Source organism: Panthera tigris, chromosome B4 (genome assembly GCF_018350195.1).
Source record: "Panthera tigris isolate Pti1 chromosome B4, P.tigris_Pti1_mat1.1, whole genome shotgun sequence".
Taxonomy (NCBI): Eukaryota; Metazoa; Chordata; class Mammalia; order Carnivora; family Felidae; genus Panthera; species Panthera tigris.
The window spans coordinates 88,477,892-88,496,029 of record NC_056666.1 but is presented as its reverse complement, the minus strand read 5'-3'; the positions used below and the strand labels follow the sequence as shown (position 1 = coordinate 88,496,029).

Genomic DNA, 18,138 nt, shown 5'->3' with positions numbered 1-18,138 from the left:
GGTAGGGAAGGAAGATAGCTACCTGCTATCTGGAATGATAAATTTAATAATCAAGTAGTTAGAAGTATAGTCAACTAAAGAAAATAAAACAGGTTACATACCAGTGACTAGGAGGTAGGAATAAATGCAGAACAGAAAGCACAGACGCTTTAGTTAAAATGATTAGGCTGCCAGAGATTGAGGAAAACAATTTCCTGCTAATAATATCTGACTATATATCACTTCTCAGCCTTCTGGCTAAGATCAAGTGTAGTATCTGTTCTTATCAGTTTAATATCTGACTATAGAAATCACCTACTAAGTAGCAATAATCTTACCAAAATTACAACTTCCAAGTCTTCAGGTTAGATTTTGAACTTAACCTTGTTCAAGTCATTCGATCACCCAATCAAGCATTCATAAAACATCTCTTAATTATGCAACACTGCATCTGACTTCCTGGAGTAAATAAAAGATTCAAACCCCCTTCCTACAGAAACTTATACTCTGATGGTTAGTTTTGTGACAACTTGGATAGGATATAGTACCCAGTAACTTAATCAAACACTAATCTAGGTGTTGCTCTGAAGGTATTATGTAGATGCTTAACATCTATAAACAGCTGACATTAAGTAAATGAGATTAGCCTCCATAGTGTGTGGGCTGCAATTATTTGAAAAGCCAAATGGGCAAATACTAAAGGTTTCCCAGAGAAAAGAAGGAATTCTGCCTCAAGGCTACAGCGTCAATTCCTGCCTGAATTTCTAGCCTGCTCTCCTGCCCTATAGATTTTGAACCTGCAGAAAACTACACCACTATGGATTCTGTTTCCCTGGAGAACCTGGACTGATATGCATTCTTATAAACAATTAGAAGCAAACAGTAAATGGGAAGAACAAACTGCTATAAAGATGCCTTATAAAAGCATGTCCAAGAGCATACACTCAAGTATTTCCAGTATAATAGGATAATTTCTATCATGGAGCGAAGTACAAAAGACAGTAAGAATATAGAAGGGCTTATGTTTGCCTAAGGTAGTTACAGACAGTCCAAAAGACCTTTCTTGAAAGAATACAAAGAGAATTTCTTACAGAAAAGGAAAAAGCACCCGCAACTGAGAAGAAATGCTGGAATGCACAGTATATGTACTGAAGCATAAACTAAAAGATCAGAATGAAGGTCAAGGAATGGAGCAAATGATAGGATAGGAGATAAAGTGGGTTGCATACAAAAGGCCATGTCTGCATGTGAGAAAGAAAAGATCATGGAAGACAAGGCTTAAAGTGTACTAAGCCCTAAAAAGTCATAGCTGTTCAATTTTTGATTTGATAAATGCATAAATGAATGCTGTTAGCTTACATTAAATTGTTACTGTAAAGATGCAGCTAAAATGAGAGGAAGAACAAGTTCGGCAATGTGGCAGGATACAAGATCAATATACAAAAATCAATTCTGTTTCTATATACTAACAGTGAGCAATCTGAAAGCAAAATTAAGAAAATCCCATGTACATTATTACACAGCTAAAAGAATCTCTGGGAAAACTTTAACAAGTTTAACACTTTTGTGCCAAAAACTGTAAAACACTGTTGAAAGCTGTTAAAGATCCAAATAAATGAGAAAACATTGCTTGTTCATTGATCTTAAGACTTATTATCTATAAGAAGGAAATACTACAGATTCAACACAATCCACATCAAAGTCTCAGTTTGATTTTTTGCAAAAACTAGTAAGTTGGTCCTAAAATTCATATGGAAATGAAAGCAACCCAGGATAGGACAAGAAATGAACAAAAAAGAACAACCTTCAAAAAAACGAAGTTGGAAGACTTACACTTCCAAACTTACAACAAAGCTATAATAATCAAGACAGTGTGGTACTGGCATAAGGATATACATATATATCAATGGAACAGAAGAGTCCAAATACAAATCCTCACATTTGTGGCTAATTGATTTTCAGCTGGGACAAGACAATTGAAATAGTCCTTTCAACCAATGGCGATGGACAACTAGATATGCACATGCAAAAGAATGCATTTGGACCTCCACCTCACATTTCACACAAAACAAAAAACGGATCAAAGACCTAAATGTAGGAACTAAAACTATAAAACTCCTAGAATACACAGTAAATATTTAGGACCTCGGTTTAGGCAATGGTTTCTGAAATATGGCACTAAAACCACAAGTGACAACAGAACAGGTAAGCTAGACTGAGACCCATCAAGAAAACGAAGACAATGCTCAGAATGGCAGAAAATATCTGCAAGTCATACATTTTACAAGGGATCTATACATAGAACATATAAACAATTCTTACAATTCAACAGTAAGACAAATAAGTCAATTTAATAATAGGCGAAGGGAGTGCCTGAGTGGCTAAGTCAGTTGAGTGTCTGACTTCAGTTCTGGTCACAATCTCAGTTTGTGAATTACAGCCCCGCGTTGGGCTCTCTGCTTAGAGCCTGAAGCCTCCTTCAGATTCTGTGTCTCCCTCTCTCTCTTCCCCTTCCCTGCTCATGCTTGCGCTTGCTCACTCTCTCAAAAATAAAAACGTTTAAATTTTTTTTTTAAATAGGCAAAAGAATTTGAAGAGACATTTCTCAAAAAAAAAAAAATTTATATATACACACACACACACACACACACACACACACACACACACACACAAATGTCCATTAAGCACATGAAAAGATGCTCAATATCATTAGTCACCAGTGAAATGCAAATCAAAACCACAAAGAGATGCTACTTCACACTCAGGATGGCTAATATCACAAAGTCAGATAATACCAAGTGTTGATGAGGATGGAAGAAAATTAGCACCCTCATATATTTCTGGTGGGAAAATAAAATGGTACAGCCACTGTGGAAAACAATTTGGTGATTCCTCAAAATGCTAAACACAGAGTTACCATATGACTCAGCAACTCCACTCCCAAGTATATGCTCAAGAGAATAGAAAATTTATGCCCATAAAAAAATCTGTACACATATGTTCATAGGATCATTCCTAACAGTAAAAAAAAAAAAAAAAAAAAAAAAAAAAAAAACCACCAAAATGTCCATCAACTTATGGATGGATAAACAGTACTGGTATAGCCATACAATGGGATCTTAGTCATAAAAAGGACTGAGGTACTGATGCATGCTACGACACAGATGAGCCCTGAAAACACATGCTCAGTGAATGAAGCCAGTCACAAAAGATCAAATATTTATAGGATTCCATTGATAGGAAACATCCAGAATAGACTAATCCACAGGAACAGATAGATTAGTGACCGCCTGGAGATGGGGTGGGGTTAGGATAGCTAATAAGAATTTTCTTTTTGGGGTGTGGAGAATGTTCTGAGTTTAGATTGTGGCACACTCTGAATATACTAAAAACCACTGAACCACTTTAAATGTGTGAATTTCATGGAATGTGAAATGTATCTCAATAAAGCTGTAAAAACAGGGAGCTATGATGCAGTTGGATAATCAAACTTGCTTAAGCAGAAAACCTTTTCAAAATAGAGAAGATGTGTTAACGGGAAGGTGCTACCAGAAAATGAGAGAAATAAAGTGTGAGACTTTGATGTTTCCTCAAGGGGGTCGGGGAAGGCTTGTGACCACTCCATGCCCAACCTCCCAGGAATAGGATTTTGAACAGTCATACAAGGACTAAAGGCATTTGGAGTGGAGTTCCTTGAATGTTAACACCTTAGAGACCCTGTCTTTGGATTCTTACAACTTGGTTCCCCAGGACTACCCCAGATTCTGGTTGTTCAATTCTCCTTCAATTCTGTCTCCCATAATTAGAGTTCTAGAATTTCAGTAAGTTCTGTCTTCCTTGCTTCGGTTACCCAGAGTCAGTTTCTGCTAGGAAAAAGATGGACTATTTTTGAATATTTAGGGAAGGCCACTGGATATGTACAAGCATCATGAGATTTACTGAGGCAAAGTGTGAGACTTAAACTAATTTCCTCTGAAGAATTTCTGACACAGATCATTCCTTTAGGAATTCACCTAGTGATACTGATAGGTTACTGTAACAAATTGTTGTTCTGACTTCACTAGGCAGAGACCCAAGAGATTCTTTTCAGTGACCTAGTGTTCCCTATGCTTTTAAGGAAACCAGATAGATATATAAATACTGTTACATCTAACACTTTTTTTTGTTTCAAATGTAATGTGTTAACACTTTAAAAAAAGGTAAACCCAATCACTAGGATACCGCTGACAAATCTTACATACCTGAACAGTGTTTTCTCAAATTTGAATAGATGATTTTTTTTTTTTAATATGAAAAGGTCCTGGAAAAATCGAAAAACCTCAAATTGAGAAAACTTGTATCACCATTTTAGCTTCATAATGATTATTAACATCCATTTGATTACAAAAGCCAAAGTCAGTTTGACTGCAAACAATTCAACATCCATCAACAGGTGAATGGACAAACAAAATGTCAGGTCCAAACAATGGAACACTCATCAGCAATGAAGTGAAATGAACTACTGACCTGCTACAACCTGATAAACCTCAAACATCATGTAAGTAAGTAAAGAGACCAGATCCAAAAGATCACAGAGTGCTTGATTCCATTTATGTGAAATGTCAAAAAAGGGCAACTTTATAGGGCCAGCCTGCAGATCAGTGGGTACTTGGAATGGCCAGCTAGACCAAGGGTGAACAAAATAAAAACAGGAGGGATTTCTTTTGGTGGGGGGTAATGGAAAGGTTTTCAATCTAGACTGAACCTCCACGTTAGCCTGGGAAGAGCCAAACCACAAACCGTAGACTGCCGTGTGATGGCTGCACAACTCTATAAATTTACTGAAATCACTGAAATGTACATGTAACAACAGGTGAATTATACGGTATGTGAATTATAGTTGAATAAAGTTTTTTTTTTTTTTTTTGGAGGGGGGAGTAAACGCAAGGCAACATTATGTTGCGAGATCATAATCCAAAATACACCCCTTTGGGAGCACAGAGAAAACTTTTAAAGCATTTAAATACAAATTTACAGAGAATTCAGGGACCTCTGAGAATGCCGTCATAGATCCCGACACAGCTAAGAAAAATTGCCCCAAGGGTGTACAATAGTCTTGACAAAGTTTTCTGGGGACCTAAACATTTTTACCCTCTTTTGCATGTGCACAAAAAAGACAAAACAAACAAATCGGAAATGTTTTATACTCATTTTAAGGACAATCCTTCTAGAGGGACTTATACAAAGTCCTAGTCCTTTCTGTTATATTTTCATTTATCATCATATGCATTTATTAAAAACAAGACTGTAAAAATACATGTTTTCACAAATACCCTATAGTTCTATACCTTTGTATTTTTTTTTAAGCCTATCAACTGTAGGAACTCCCCAGTCTCTTCCAGTAAAACTCTGGAACCCCTCTCTAGGTTGTATTAAGTTTTGCTTATCATAAATAGCAAAACTGATTTTCCCAGTTTGTTCTTTTCCTTGTTTTATTTTGGTTTCTGTTTTTTTTGTTTTTTTTTTCCTGTTGTAGAAATTACTAATTGTAACACAGTTGAATCTTTCAGTCTTCTTTCTAGGTTGTTTATCTTCTAGTTTCAAGGCTGCAAGTTATCATTCTTCCATTGGCCTGATTATAATCTTTTAAAACACAATGCACTGAGCACACTATCTCGATGACTCAAGCACATCTCCCAAACGCGAAGTATCCCATTTTGCTGTGTTACTGTGCCAACACAGCAAAAGAGCTTACTGAGGTATGTGGGAGTGTCTGTCACCCATTAAATGGCCCTAGGCTGCCAAGGCCAAAATCTTTCCTCTGTTGTCATCCTGTCTGCTGTCATTTCTCACATCTGTCTGTGGGTCTGTTTACAGCTAGCACTGTTTCTCCTTTCCATGTACTGACTCCATTGTTCTAGGATTAGGAAGCAGACTTAACTTGCTGGTTTAGAGGTGTATATAAATCAAAGCTGGGGTTTGAGGTTCTGAATAGAGGTTTTAAATTCCCCAGTATGTAAACTGCAGGAGCCCCAGTACCTTCACTTGGCTTTTTCAAAAACATGCTGACGTGGGGCACCTGGGTGGCTCAGCCAGTTAAGCATCTGACTTCGGCTCAGGTCAAGATCTCGCAGTCTGTGAGTTCAAGCGCCGCGTCGGGCTCTGTGCTGACACCTCAGAGCCTGGGGCCTGCTTCAGATTCTGTGTCTCCCTCTCTTTCTGCCCCTCATTCACCCTCTGTCTCTCTCAAAAATAAATAAAACAGTTTTAAAAATTTTCAAAAACATGCTGGTGCTTTACCAAGATAACTGGAGCACCACATACTACCGCGCTGGGACTCCTCTGCTTGGCCGTCTCCAACCCAGCTCTTAAGGAACTCAAAAGCAGTGACAACTTAGTTGTCCGTTAACTTGGACACAGGCAGCCCCTACCTCCTCCCCTGCCCAGACTTTGGTAAATGAGAACATTTTCTTTTGTATTTGAACATAGCATGCTTCAGAGTTCTGACAACCCTTTAGCAAGAACCTAGCAATGCAGAATTGTCGCTTCAGGTAAAATCCACAACCATGGCCAAAAGCAGATGTCCAAAGATGTTTCAGGATTAGGAACTATAGCTATTTTCAAATTTTAATAATCTAATTAACTGAATTTAAAATACATAATACTACGTAAATTTCCCTGGAAGGATAGGAATGAAATTGGTGCTACTGTTTCCTTTGTGTGGAAGGAAGGTCAGACAGCAGAAGGGCAAGGGGGAACTTTTCATTCTACATTAACACTTTTTGGATATTGAATATATGACTCTATTCCTTTGACAAAAATAAATGGAAACTTTTTAACAACTGCATTATAGAAGTAAAGCCTACCAGGGCAAATTAGAAGCCAACTGATCAGGAAAGCGCCAAGCATAGTCCACTGTGGGCCAGGGAGAACAAAACCTACTTCTTAAATTATTTCACTTTCTACCCTCAACATCTAGGTTCTGTCTGATGGTCCCCAAGACTTTGTTTTGGCTCCTGCCATCATATCCACATTCCAACCCAAAGAAGAAAAGAGCACAATCCTTCTAAGGACATAACAACGAAGTTGCACAGATCATTTCTATTCACATCACAGTGGTCAAAACTTAGTCACATGGCCATACGTAACTGCAAGGGAACGTGGAAAATAGTCTTTAGAAGGCATAGGTCCAGCTAAAACTTGGGAGATTACAAAAGGAGAAAGTAGTACAGGTGTTGGGATACAAATAACTGTGGCAACTTCAGCCACAAATGAGTTAACACACAACTTAAGGGTAAGAGTTGCCCGTGGTGGGAGACAACAGAACACAACCCAGGGGCGTCAGGTACATTAATAACATTTCTTAAGTGATTACAACACAGGGTCTCATTTTTCACTGTTATTCCTTTAAGAGTGTATGTGTGTACATCACATTCATTATGTGTATTTCACAATTTAAAAACATCAAAGTTGTTGAGGCAGTGTATGGGCACATGGGGATTTATGCTATTCCCTCTACTTTTGAGAATGCTTGCAAACCTCTAGAACAAGAGTTTTATACGCACACTTTACACACGTATACTTTTATCTTGATACCCTCTCAGACACTCTCAGACACAGAATACTTATTAAAAACCTACTTTGTAAAACGCACTGTCCTAAACAAGGTTACATGCCTCCATGCATTTGTTATATGGATGTCAAAGAAAGGACTATGCAATCTTTAAAATGCTTACTGTCTAATAAGGAGATCACTATTAAAATAATACAGTCTATGATGGAGTGACAGAATGAGTACAGACAGAATCCAGAGAAAGGAGCAGTTTGGTTTAGGGGAAAATGAGGTTGCTATCCTTGGAAATGAGCAAATGTGACAAAAATAGTAAGTAGTTAATAAAAATAATAAACATGCAAACTAATTTTAAGCAATTAGATTTGTGCAAGCCTCTTCATGCAGCTGTCATTTTGTCTCAAAGTTAAGAATCCAGTTAAGTACAATCTGAGGAAGTGGAAAGAAAAATAAACTGCTGCTCTACTTGGACACATTAAAATCCACGTTGTTACTTTATAACCAAGTCTTGTCAATCACTTTAGGGAGCCCTTCTGGACGGGCGCCCCACTCTCTCTGAAGGAGGCGGGGAGGCGAAATGATTGTGGACATCTGCAGTGAGGCTGCTCATGTTTGGATCTCCAGTCCACCCTCTGCAAGCTGTGGGATCATGCTATAGATGATGCTTCACCCTTCTGTGCCTCAGTTTCCTTCTCTATAATATTTGGATAATGACAGTATCTACTTACAAGAGATACTGTGAGGCTCATCCTGTTCTTGGAACAGTGTCTGGCACATAGTAAACACCCAATACATGTTTGTTGCTGCTGCTGTTACCCATGGCTCTTGAAATAGGAGCTCATCAAGTGTCCCCTATAGTTCACCGGGGTAGGGGAGGTAATTTTGGACAAACTACAGACCTGAATTTTTGTAAAATATCCTGATGATTGTTACAAGACCACAAAGGCCAAACAAGGCAGCTTTGCAAGCTAAATCTAGTGAGCCACCAAAGCCCAACTTAAATTTTTACGGAGAACCATGTTAGGCAAGTTGCTGCAATAAGAGGTTATGAAAATAGAATTTTGGCAAGTTACAGGGCTCAAATGCTTCTAACTTACACAGCTGATTATTTCTCATATGGGTTACCTTCCTTGATGATTATCTGGTTAATTTTTAATCTCAGGCTCTCCTGTGTCACCCCTCCCATGCTCTAGTCCAGCTTTCTTCCTAAAGCAGCTGGAAATCGAAGCCGTGGTTAGAAAGAGCTCCCACCAAAGCTCAGAGTTGGGGGGGGGGGTGTCTAAAAACGTACTGCGCACACCCGTAAGCGAGAAATGCTAAACTGTGTGATGCCAACGGTGGATAGTCTAGGATTATGGAGAGCACACCGTGGGGCAAAACAAACAGAAAAAAATGGCGTTGTACGTGGATGAAGCAAACTTTTGCTCCGCCTTAAAGCACAAGTACAATTCAGATAGTCAGAGAGGGAAAGGAAGAATCAACAGTGAAAGCAGAAAGATGGGGGAGCTCAGCACAGGCCATGACGAGACGAGACAAGATAACACAGCAAAAAGTCTTTGTTTTGGAGGACTGGGAAAAATAAACTTGCATGGCTAAACATGGGGCTAGACTATGGATGGCTTTTTCTTTAACGATTAATCCACTATTAGAATTATTAGTCCAAGGGTTCTCATTCTCTCACTGTAGAGAAGAAAGTAACACACCATATTAGGAATAGTGCTTTTGAAGAACTAGGAAGTTTCTCCAGCATAAGGACCTTATCTGCATTGGTCTATAAATTCTTAGCACCTAGGACAGGAACTGGCACACAGTTTAAGTGTTTAAAAAATGCCCGACAGCAGCGCCTGGATGGTTCAACTGGTTAACTTTTTTTTTTAATGTTTATTTAGTTCTGAGAGAGACAGAGTAGGAGTCGGGGGAAGGGCAGAGAGAGAGGGAGACACAGAATCTGAAACAAGCTCAGGTCAGAGCCTGACTTGGGGGCTCAAACTCAAGAGCTGTGAGATCAGTGACCTGAGCTGAAGTCAGGTGCTCAACCGACTCAGCCACCAAGGTGCCCCAAGGTTCTGGCTCTTGATTTTGGCTCAGGTCATGATCGCCTGGTTCTGTTGCTTCGGGAGATCCAGCCTCCATCAGGGTCCATGCTGACAGCACAGAGCCTGCTTGGGTTATTCATATTCATTCATTCATTCATTCATTCATTCTCTCTCATGCACGCTGTCTGCCCCTCCACGCTCACACACGTGTACTTTCTCAAAATAAATAAAACTTTAAAAAATAAAAATGCCTGACAAGGAAATGTCTGAACAATAGCCACATGGCAACAGACAAAACCAGCAGGTCATGACTGTCTAACAACAACAAAAAAAGTGCCTAAGTCTGATTGAGAGTTCACATTCTGTAAATATCAAACAGACGTGTTTCATTACCTCCATCACTTTCTCCTGTTGTTTTTAAGCCTCCTCTTTAGCATGCATGGTTTTTTTTTTTACATGATTTCTTTTTAAGCTTGATGGGGGCAGAATTCTAACTGTAATTTCTTCCTTGTAACTTTATTTTTAATTAGAAAACAAAACAAAACAAAACAAAACAAAACAAAACCCAAAGGCAAATGGAGATATGAGGCATTGCTTAGTTCACAACAACAGATGGAGAGCTGTTCTCATCACCATTTATTTACCAAAGGAGAGAGAATGGTCCACTGGAGGTAATGGGGAATTCCTTAGTTTATCTGGAAAATCACCTTGAACCATCATTTATTACATAGCTTTTCCCCCCCAAGCTTCCTCCCAACACCTCAATAAAACAATAAACAAGACTTGCTAAGAACTTCTACACCAGTTCTAGAAAGTCCTTTAACACTAATACCCCCTTGGTATGAAGTTCGGCACTTCATGTTTATCCTCAGTTATTTCTAAAGTCGGATGCATTGCAACAGATAGGTTGGGGGGGTGGGGTTTAGAGCAAAGATAGTTTAAATGTAAAGAAACACTTCACAGCTACTTAGAATCTAACATACAGAATATAGATTAATAAAAAATCATGGGTATACACCAATAAATACACCATTTATAATATTTTCATTATGTAGCCAACCTGGCCCCATTTGAGAAAGTCAACTTGATACCTAAAGAAGTTTTAAGGTATAGACCATTATATACTGTAGTAATTTTCATGTATTCATAGTAATTCAACTGGTTCTAAATAAACAGCAAAAACTACAGTAAGACTTAACCAATGACACGTGGTCAATAAATGAAATCCATATATTCAAGACTCTTCCAACTAAAGTGGCCCAATTTGAAGCAAAAAAGTCAAGTAGGTGTGGCTTCCTCAGCATTGCTTTTGCCAAAAGGTACACCTCAATTCGATCTTACTTGATACATTTGCCTCTTTTTTAAAACAGATTTTTTTCATGTTAATTATTTTTGAGACACAGAGTACAAGCGGGGTAGGGGCAGAGAGACAAACAGAGGATCCCAAGTGGGCTCTGTGCTGATAGAGAGCCCGATGCGGGGCTCAAACTCATGAACCCTGAGGTCATGACCTGAGCGAAAGTCGGAAGCTTAGCCGACTGAGCCACCCAGGTACCCCAATACATTTTTTTCTTTAAAAAAAAAAAAAAAAAAAAAAGTTTTAGGTGTTGTCTGGGTGGCTCGGTGAGTTGGGCATCCGACTCAATTTTGGCTCAGGTCATGATCTCAGTTTGTGGGTTTGAGTCCTGAACTGGGTTCCGTATGACAACGTGAAGCCTGCCTGGGATTACCTTGCTCTCTCCCCCTCTCTGTGCCCCTCCCCTGCTTGCACTCTTTCTCAAATAAATTTTTAAAAATTTAAAACAAAGTTTTAAACCACTATCTAACAATGGCAAATATAGGGGCAGGTGGCTCAGTCAGTTAAGCTGTCGGTGTCAGCTCAAGTCATGATCTCATGGTTTCAGGAGTTCAAACCCTGTGTCCGGTTCTGTGCTCACACTGCAAAGCCTGCTTAAGATTCTCTCTCTTTCCCCTCTCTCTACCCCTCCCCCCACTGACACTGTTTTGGTCTCTCTAAAAATAAATAAACTTAAAATGGTAAATACGAAGATTCCAAAAAGATTAACTAAAATACCAACATGCATTTATTAGCTTAAAACTGTTGCTTTGAGTCTTAATTTACACATTATCACAAAGGATTCTCACCGAGTATTTTTTGGTATCTATTTCAGTTCTATAATATTTACATAATGTGACAGAAATCTTTTAAAAGTTTTAACATACCCTGCTTAAAACTCTGCAAAATATAAATTTTAATTTGAGGAAATTTCCCATACTGGAACAGAGACTAAAGTGCCCAATGAGGTGTCCATTTATCTGGCAGAATTACATTTTAAGATTATCATAAAAGGATTACATGAGATGTTCAAGGAAAATGTTCCCATTCGAGATAACATTATGAGTATTTGGAATGAATACAGAATGAATATTCTTATAAATTAACAATGGGATGTACTGGGCTGACTGTATTAGATTCCGTAACTGCAAAACCAAGCTCTTCACTGCCATATTGGTCTCCACATTTCTGAATGAATTAAAAGGCTTCCAAACAAGCTTCCTTTCCAGCACAGGAAATCCTGTTGCCCCCCCACCCCCACCCCACGAGTATGCGTCATGCTCACAGATTTTCATTTCTCAACCCTTTAAAGGCCAACATTAGCCGTATTTCACAGGAAGTTCTTCCTTAATTCCTCCAATAGTTTGTAGGATACACTTTGGTTAGACACAAGGTCAGCGTAAATTGAGCTCCACTTTCTTATCACAGAATAGCAGCTGCGAAGAGGATGAGACACCACCACCCCATGTACCCAAACCTTTCTTTTTCTCAGGCTCTGAAATATATTAAGCGGCAGGTGGGTGGGCCTTCTGTGCCTTCTTGTTCTTGGATTTCTATATTAATATCTAGAAATACCTTTGCAAATCATCAAGGGACAAAATTCTATTCCCTGCCCCCAAATCTAAATGCTAACCCAAATGAAATACCCAGAAAGATTTCTATTAGTTAGCTGTGTTCCCAAATTGAATTGGAGGCTCAGAATAACGACACATGAAAACGCAATTAAATGAAACCTAATGCAGAAACATTTTACTAAGTGGAGAGCACCATATTTCAATAGGACTGTGGCAAATCATGCTATTTTAAGACACATCTGAAAGAGCAGGCAAGGTAAACTGAGGGGGTGACCAATGGGATTCTGAAGAGCATGTTCAAGCATTGCCGCCTAAATAAAAGGCTAATTCCTTTTAGAGGAATTTTCTTTCACCTCCTCCCTAGACTGTACACAGATTTCATTGATGAGGGTGAAAATATCCCTTTGCTCCACATAACCAAGCCATTAAAACAATGTAGTGGTAGTACATTTGAGACCACAATTGGCATGCCCAAACATTATTCTCCTAAGTACAGCTCTAGTGGCCTTGGTTCTCACACTATTATCTCCCCTAAATTTGGCTGCACATATTGTTATGGAGCACATTAGCCTAATTCCCCAAACAAAAGTAATCTCAATATTTATTCCTATGGAAACCAAATCAAAATAGCACATATGTTCTAGTAGCAGGCTTTTACTGTGACCAGATCTTTTATTTAAAAACAGAAAATCTGACCCTGTCAAAAATGGACAATTCAAGGGTTTCATTTACATTACAAAAGAGTTAGTAACTTAGAATGATCTCTTCAATGTTAATTAACATTCAATTGACATCTGTTGTATAAAAAGAGGTCTATCAAATCAGTCTGCTCCTACCACCATTGCCCAAAATACGGCCACCCACGTTGTGTGGTAACAAGAGAGGTCCATACGTGTTCAATGGGAATAGGGTTCTCTGATCAAGCAAATCAAATCCAGTGTGAAGGATTTTCTGAATGTATTTGGAACAATCAAGGCTCCCCAAAGTTGTCTGACTACAGAAGCTTATTTTCAAGTAATTCCAAATTAACTGAGAGTTAGCATTCTTCAGAAGACACTGGGAAATGTTGCTTTCAAAAAAAGATCCTCATTCCTATGCACAGACACAGTCCCCATAGTATGTACAGAGGGTTCAACAAAACGAGCCATCTTTCTGTGCCACCATATTGGTACTCATGAAGGTTTTGGCAGATGCTCTAAAGAGTATTAACACTGCAAAGAGAGGCAAATGCCAACTTATTAGGCCATTCTCCAAAATCATCATCCGGTTTCTGACTGTGATGATGAAGCATGGTTACATTGGTTTATTTGAAATCACTGCTGATCACAGAGCTGGGAAAATGGTTGTGAACCTCACGAGCCGATTAAACAAGTGTGGCGCGATCAGCCCCAGATTTCGTGTACAACTCAAAGATCTAGAAAAATGGCAGAATAATCTGCTCCCATCCAGCCAATTTGGTTTCATGGGACTGACAACCTCAGCTGGCATCATGGACCATGAAGGAGTAAGATGAACGCACACAGGGGGAAAAGTCCTGAGATTCTTTTCCTAGGGATGGAATATATACATGCGAATAAAATGCTTCCATTGGGAAAAAAAAAAAAGAGCCAGTGCTAGAAATGTAGCAATTTCACAAAACATCTAGACTTACTAACACTCTGTTGCTGTAGGGTCATAACTAGCTGAAGGTCAGCAGTGGAGTTAGACCACTTACACAGGGGACAAACACTGATTTGTTTCTGAGAGAGAGAGAAAACCCACAAAGTTGTGAGATCACGCCCTGAGCCTAAACGGAGTCTGCCGCTTAACTCACTGAGCCACCCAGGCACCCCAAGGGGGTTGGAACTTTCATTTGCACCCCACCCCACCCCCACCTCTAGGGAGGGGAGATGAATGGAGGTTGAATCAATCAATGGTGCCTACGTGATGAAGCCTCGATGAACACTCCTAGGGAAGGCATCTGGCCAGCTCCCAGGCTGCTGAGCACGCAGAAGTGCTGGAGGAATGATGTACCTGGAGAAGGCATGGAAACTCCACACCCCTCCCCGTACCAGGCTCTGTGCATCTCTTCCAACTGGCTGTCTGAGTTGTGTCCTTTCATAATAGAGCAGTAATCTAGAAAATAAATGGTTTTCCTGAGTTCTGTGCACCATTCTAGCAAAGGACCAATTGTTTGCCCTGAGGGGGTGGGGCGGGGGGGGGGGGTGGAATTGGAACTTACAATTCATAGCTGGTTGGTCAGAAGCCAAGGTGACAACCTGGACTTGGAATGGACATCTGAAGTGGGGGCAGCCTTGTAGGGCTGAGCCCTTAGCCTGGGGCATCTGACTATCTCCAGGTAGACAGTGCCAGAATGGAGTTAAATCCTAGGACACAAAGGAGTTAAACTGTAGGACACCTAGCTGCTAAGAATTCCTTGGTGTCAGAAAAATCACCACACATTTGGTGGACAGAGGTATTCTGAGTTGAGTGTAGAGGAAAGAAGAAAAACAGAATTTTCTCCTGCACTGCTGAACTGGGCAATGCAGGGCCGACAGTTCCGTAAACCTTTCCAAACATACTTCCTATATATGTGCAACATTAAACCTTTCCTACAGTGGCTTAATAATTTCCACGTGGGATAAGCAAAAGATCGGAGAAGCCAAAGAAAGACTCTGGTCTTGGTTTAACATTAACTTTCATATTAAACTATCCTATCAGGCCAGATCTTAAAAAGTCACAACAGAGTGCCTTGAACACAGTAAATGCTCAATAAATGTTTTTTCAGTAAACAGATGAAGGCTTTCACTTCCCAGTGCACAACAGAACTCTCTATAGTAGTGATGAGGGAGCGTGGGGCAAGCGGAGGGCAAAGTGCAGGCTAACAGCATCCCACCCCCCCACCCCCACCCCCGGTGACACATGTAGGATATTCCTTGGACACTCCAGGCCACCCAAAAACAGCAAAGGACAAAAAAGCAAATGGTTTAACTGGTTAAGAGTCTCCACCAGTCTACCAGAAAAGGCAATCCCATCAATGGCCACTAGGAACAACCTACTGTCATTAATGTTAAGGCTTTGCTCTGAAAAACCACCTTGGCTTGACAGTAGTCAGGCCTCCAGTAAGTCTTTAGCATGTGCCAACTCTCCTTGGAAACTCCCTCTTGACGTTATCTCCCCAACTCGGTGAAACAGTCATACACTGCACCACCACCCCCCCCCCCCCCAACACACTTGCAGCACAGCTCTTCTGCCCATGGGTCCCGTCCCTGTGCTTTAATAAGATCACCTTTTCGCACCAAAGACTTCTGGAAGAATTCTTTCTTGGTTGTCGGCTCCAGACCCCATGCACTGCCCCCTGCCATTACCCCCCAAATTCATCAGTAGCATCAGATGTAACTACAGTAAGAAAGTTCTAATGAATATTGAAATGTTTAAATGTTCAGAGCTAATAAAAGTAAAATGTAGCACCTGGGTGGCTCAGTCCATGAAGCCTGACTCTTGCTTTGGGCTCAGGTCATATCATCTTGCATTGGGATTCTCTCCCCTGAGCTCTCTCCGCCCCTCCCCCACTCACACACATGGGTGAACACGTGAATGTTCTTTCAAAATGAACATTTTTTTAGAAATCTAAAATGTAGCAGACTTATGTGAGGATTTGTCCAAGGTCACTTACGTAAGTCACTGGGCCTCTCGAGTTGGTTTTCTCTTCCGTACAATAAAGGGATTGGCCTATTTGATTCCTATCCATTTTCAGCTGTCAAATTTTAGCTGTCAGGCATGTCATGGGTACTCAGGAAACCTCTTCTACTTAATAACTGTAGCAGAGGACAGCTTAAAATGATAAAAATCAGATCTAGAACCTTATTTTATTCTTTTCGCTGAAACCCTCTGCCACTTTGCAGAGTTATTAATACAGAAAAGTACACTTTGATCTCTTCTTAGCCAGCGATGCCCTGCTGCCTGCCTACCACACGTGTAAGCACTTCTGAGCCCTACATTGGCAAAGCCTGGTTTTCTTACATTAATGGACCCGGCACTGCTCTGCTCAGATCTTCAATTTCTGTATTCTTTCACTTCAGTCTAAAATAAAATCCTCCTCCATTGAAGTCCCAAAATGACACCCTGTTTTTAGTTGACACATACAACATGTATTTTCCAATAAACTAAATAATGTCTGACTGGGGAGTGGGCAGGGAAAGTAGCATAATCACAAAGTAACTATAGCAGCAAAAGACTGGATTCCCTTTGCAGTAGCTTGAGTATGCAGCACAGAGTTCTAAAGATCCTAATTTGGACTGGGGTTTACTATGTTGCTCTTCTTCTAAATGCCTACGTAACTGAACAGCCCAGCTCCATCTGAGATGGCATGCAATCAAGGAAAATAATGGGCCACAGCAAATAACTTCAAAGCCTTGGCACCTCTTAGGTTAATAATATATAATTGCTACAATTTCTTTCAGCACAGTACTTTAATTAAGTGCACTAAAGTCTCTACCTACCAACTTATTTTCAACCACAGGCAGCCATTTTGCACTCTAAAATGAGGTAGCTAGAGTGTTTTTTCAAAAAGTACGCCTCTCCTCAGTAACCTTTCCTGTAACAGTGGCTTAGAGACGAGACACAGGCTCATTCTAAGCCCACCTTCTAAGATTCAAAGAAGAATGAGCTGTACCTTTGAAGAGCTACACAAAGTGCTTACCAAGGTTTTATAAACGAGGTGCCGTAAATTTTCCATACTGGACCCTCATGCAATGAAAAAAAAAAAAAAAAAAAATGGCCTCAAGAGCCAAAAGGTTAAAAAAAAAAAAAAATAGGGTTGGGAAAACATCAACTTTATGCTATTAAAATATACAAAAACAATACACAAAATATACTCTAGAGTATATTTTAAAAATTCCATTCCTAACACTGAAAGAGAAGGTGGGAGGTGAAGGTTTTTGACTCACTACCATCATGACTTAAAGGCATTTATCTACAACAGTTTTCAAAACTTTCATAATGAAACTGGCAGCAACAATTCAGTGTTACTTGTGACTTCATTATTTCAGAAACCATTTTTCACTATCCCTATTTGAGATTTAACTATAGTATTTAGAAATATGGCAGTAACCACCAGAGAAACTAAATACCAAACATTTAAAAATGATTGACACTGCAGTTCAAGGCTGGAGGTGAAAAACGAAAGGCTATTTTTCATTATACGCATGTTTATTCTATTATTTTTAATTATGTGCATATACTAGGTTGGTCATCTTTTTTTTAAGTTTATTTTGAGAGAAAGCAAGTTGGGGAGGGACAGAAAGAGAAGGCACAGAGGAGCCAAAGCAGGCTCTGCGCTGACAGCAGAGTCCGATGTGGGGCCTCAGGAGCTGTGAGATCATGACCTGAGCCAAAGTCAGACGCTTAACCGACTGAGCCACCCAGGCCCCCCCAGGTAGTTTTTTCCCCTATCATCTTCATCGCTGCACTATACTTTTTTGAGGGGGAGGAAGGCACAGAGTCAACCTCCTTTGCCAGTTTATTATCTGAATGTACTAATATCCTCCAAATGTTAGCCCAGGGGTACAGAGGAGGGAATGATAAGCTTTGATGGGGGTCAAAAATAACCTCAAGAGAAGCAGGTGAACCAAAGACCATGGGGTGTGGGGATGGTGAAAAGAACACTGAGGGTCAAGTGACTGA

At 39.9% G+C, this 18,138-nt stretch overlaps 2 protein-coding genes, 1 long non-coding RNA gene and 1 pseudogene across 3 annotated transcripts in view; 3 read left to right on the top strand and 1 right to left on the bottom strand.

Moving 5' to 3' along the window:
• Positions 1 to 18,138, bottom strand: part of SRGAP1 (SLIT-ROBO Rho GTPase activating protein 1) — a 281,933-nt gene that overhangs the window by 214,755 nt on the left and 49,040 nt on the right.
• The window catches only part of LOC122240383, a 38,868-nt gene that overhangs the window by 13,789 nt on the left and 6,941 nt on the right, over positions 1 to 18,138 (top strand). Inside the window, exons 2-3 of the long non-coding RNA XR_006220029.1 lie at positions 4,412 to 4,516; positions 5,529 to 5,717. This is a non-coding gene — a long non-coding RNA (uncharacterized LOC122240383). The remainder of the gene's footprint in view (positions 1 to 4,411; positions 4,517 to 5,528; positions 5,718 to 18,138) is intronic.
• Positions 218 to 333, top strand: LOC122240701 (annotated as a pseudogene).
• LOC102949495 (40S ribosomal protein S15a-like) lies at positions 13,649 to 13,987 on the top strand. Its single transcript, XM_042992671.1, has one exon. The coding sequence runs from the start codon at positions 13,649 to 13,651 to the stop codon at positions 13,985 to 13,987; it is 339 nt and encodes a 112-aa protein (XP_042848605.1).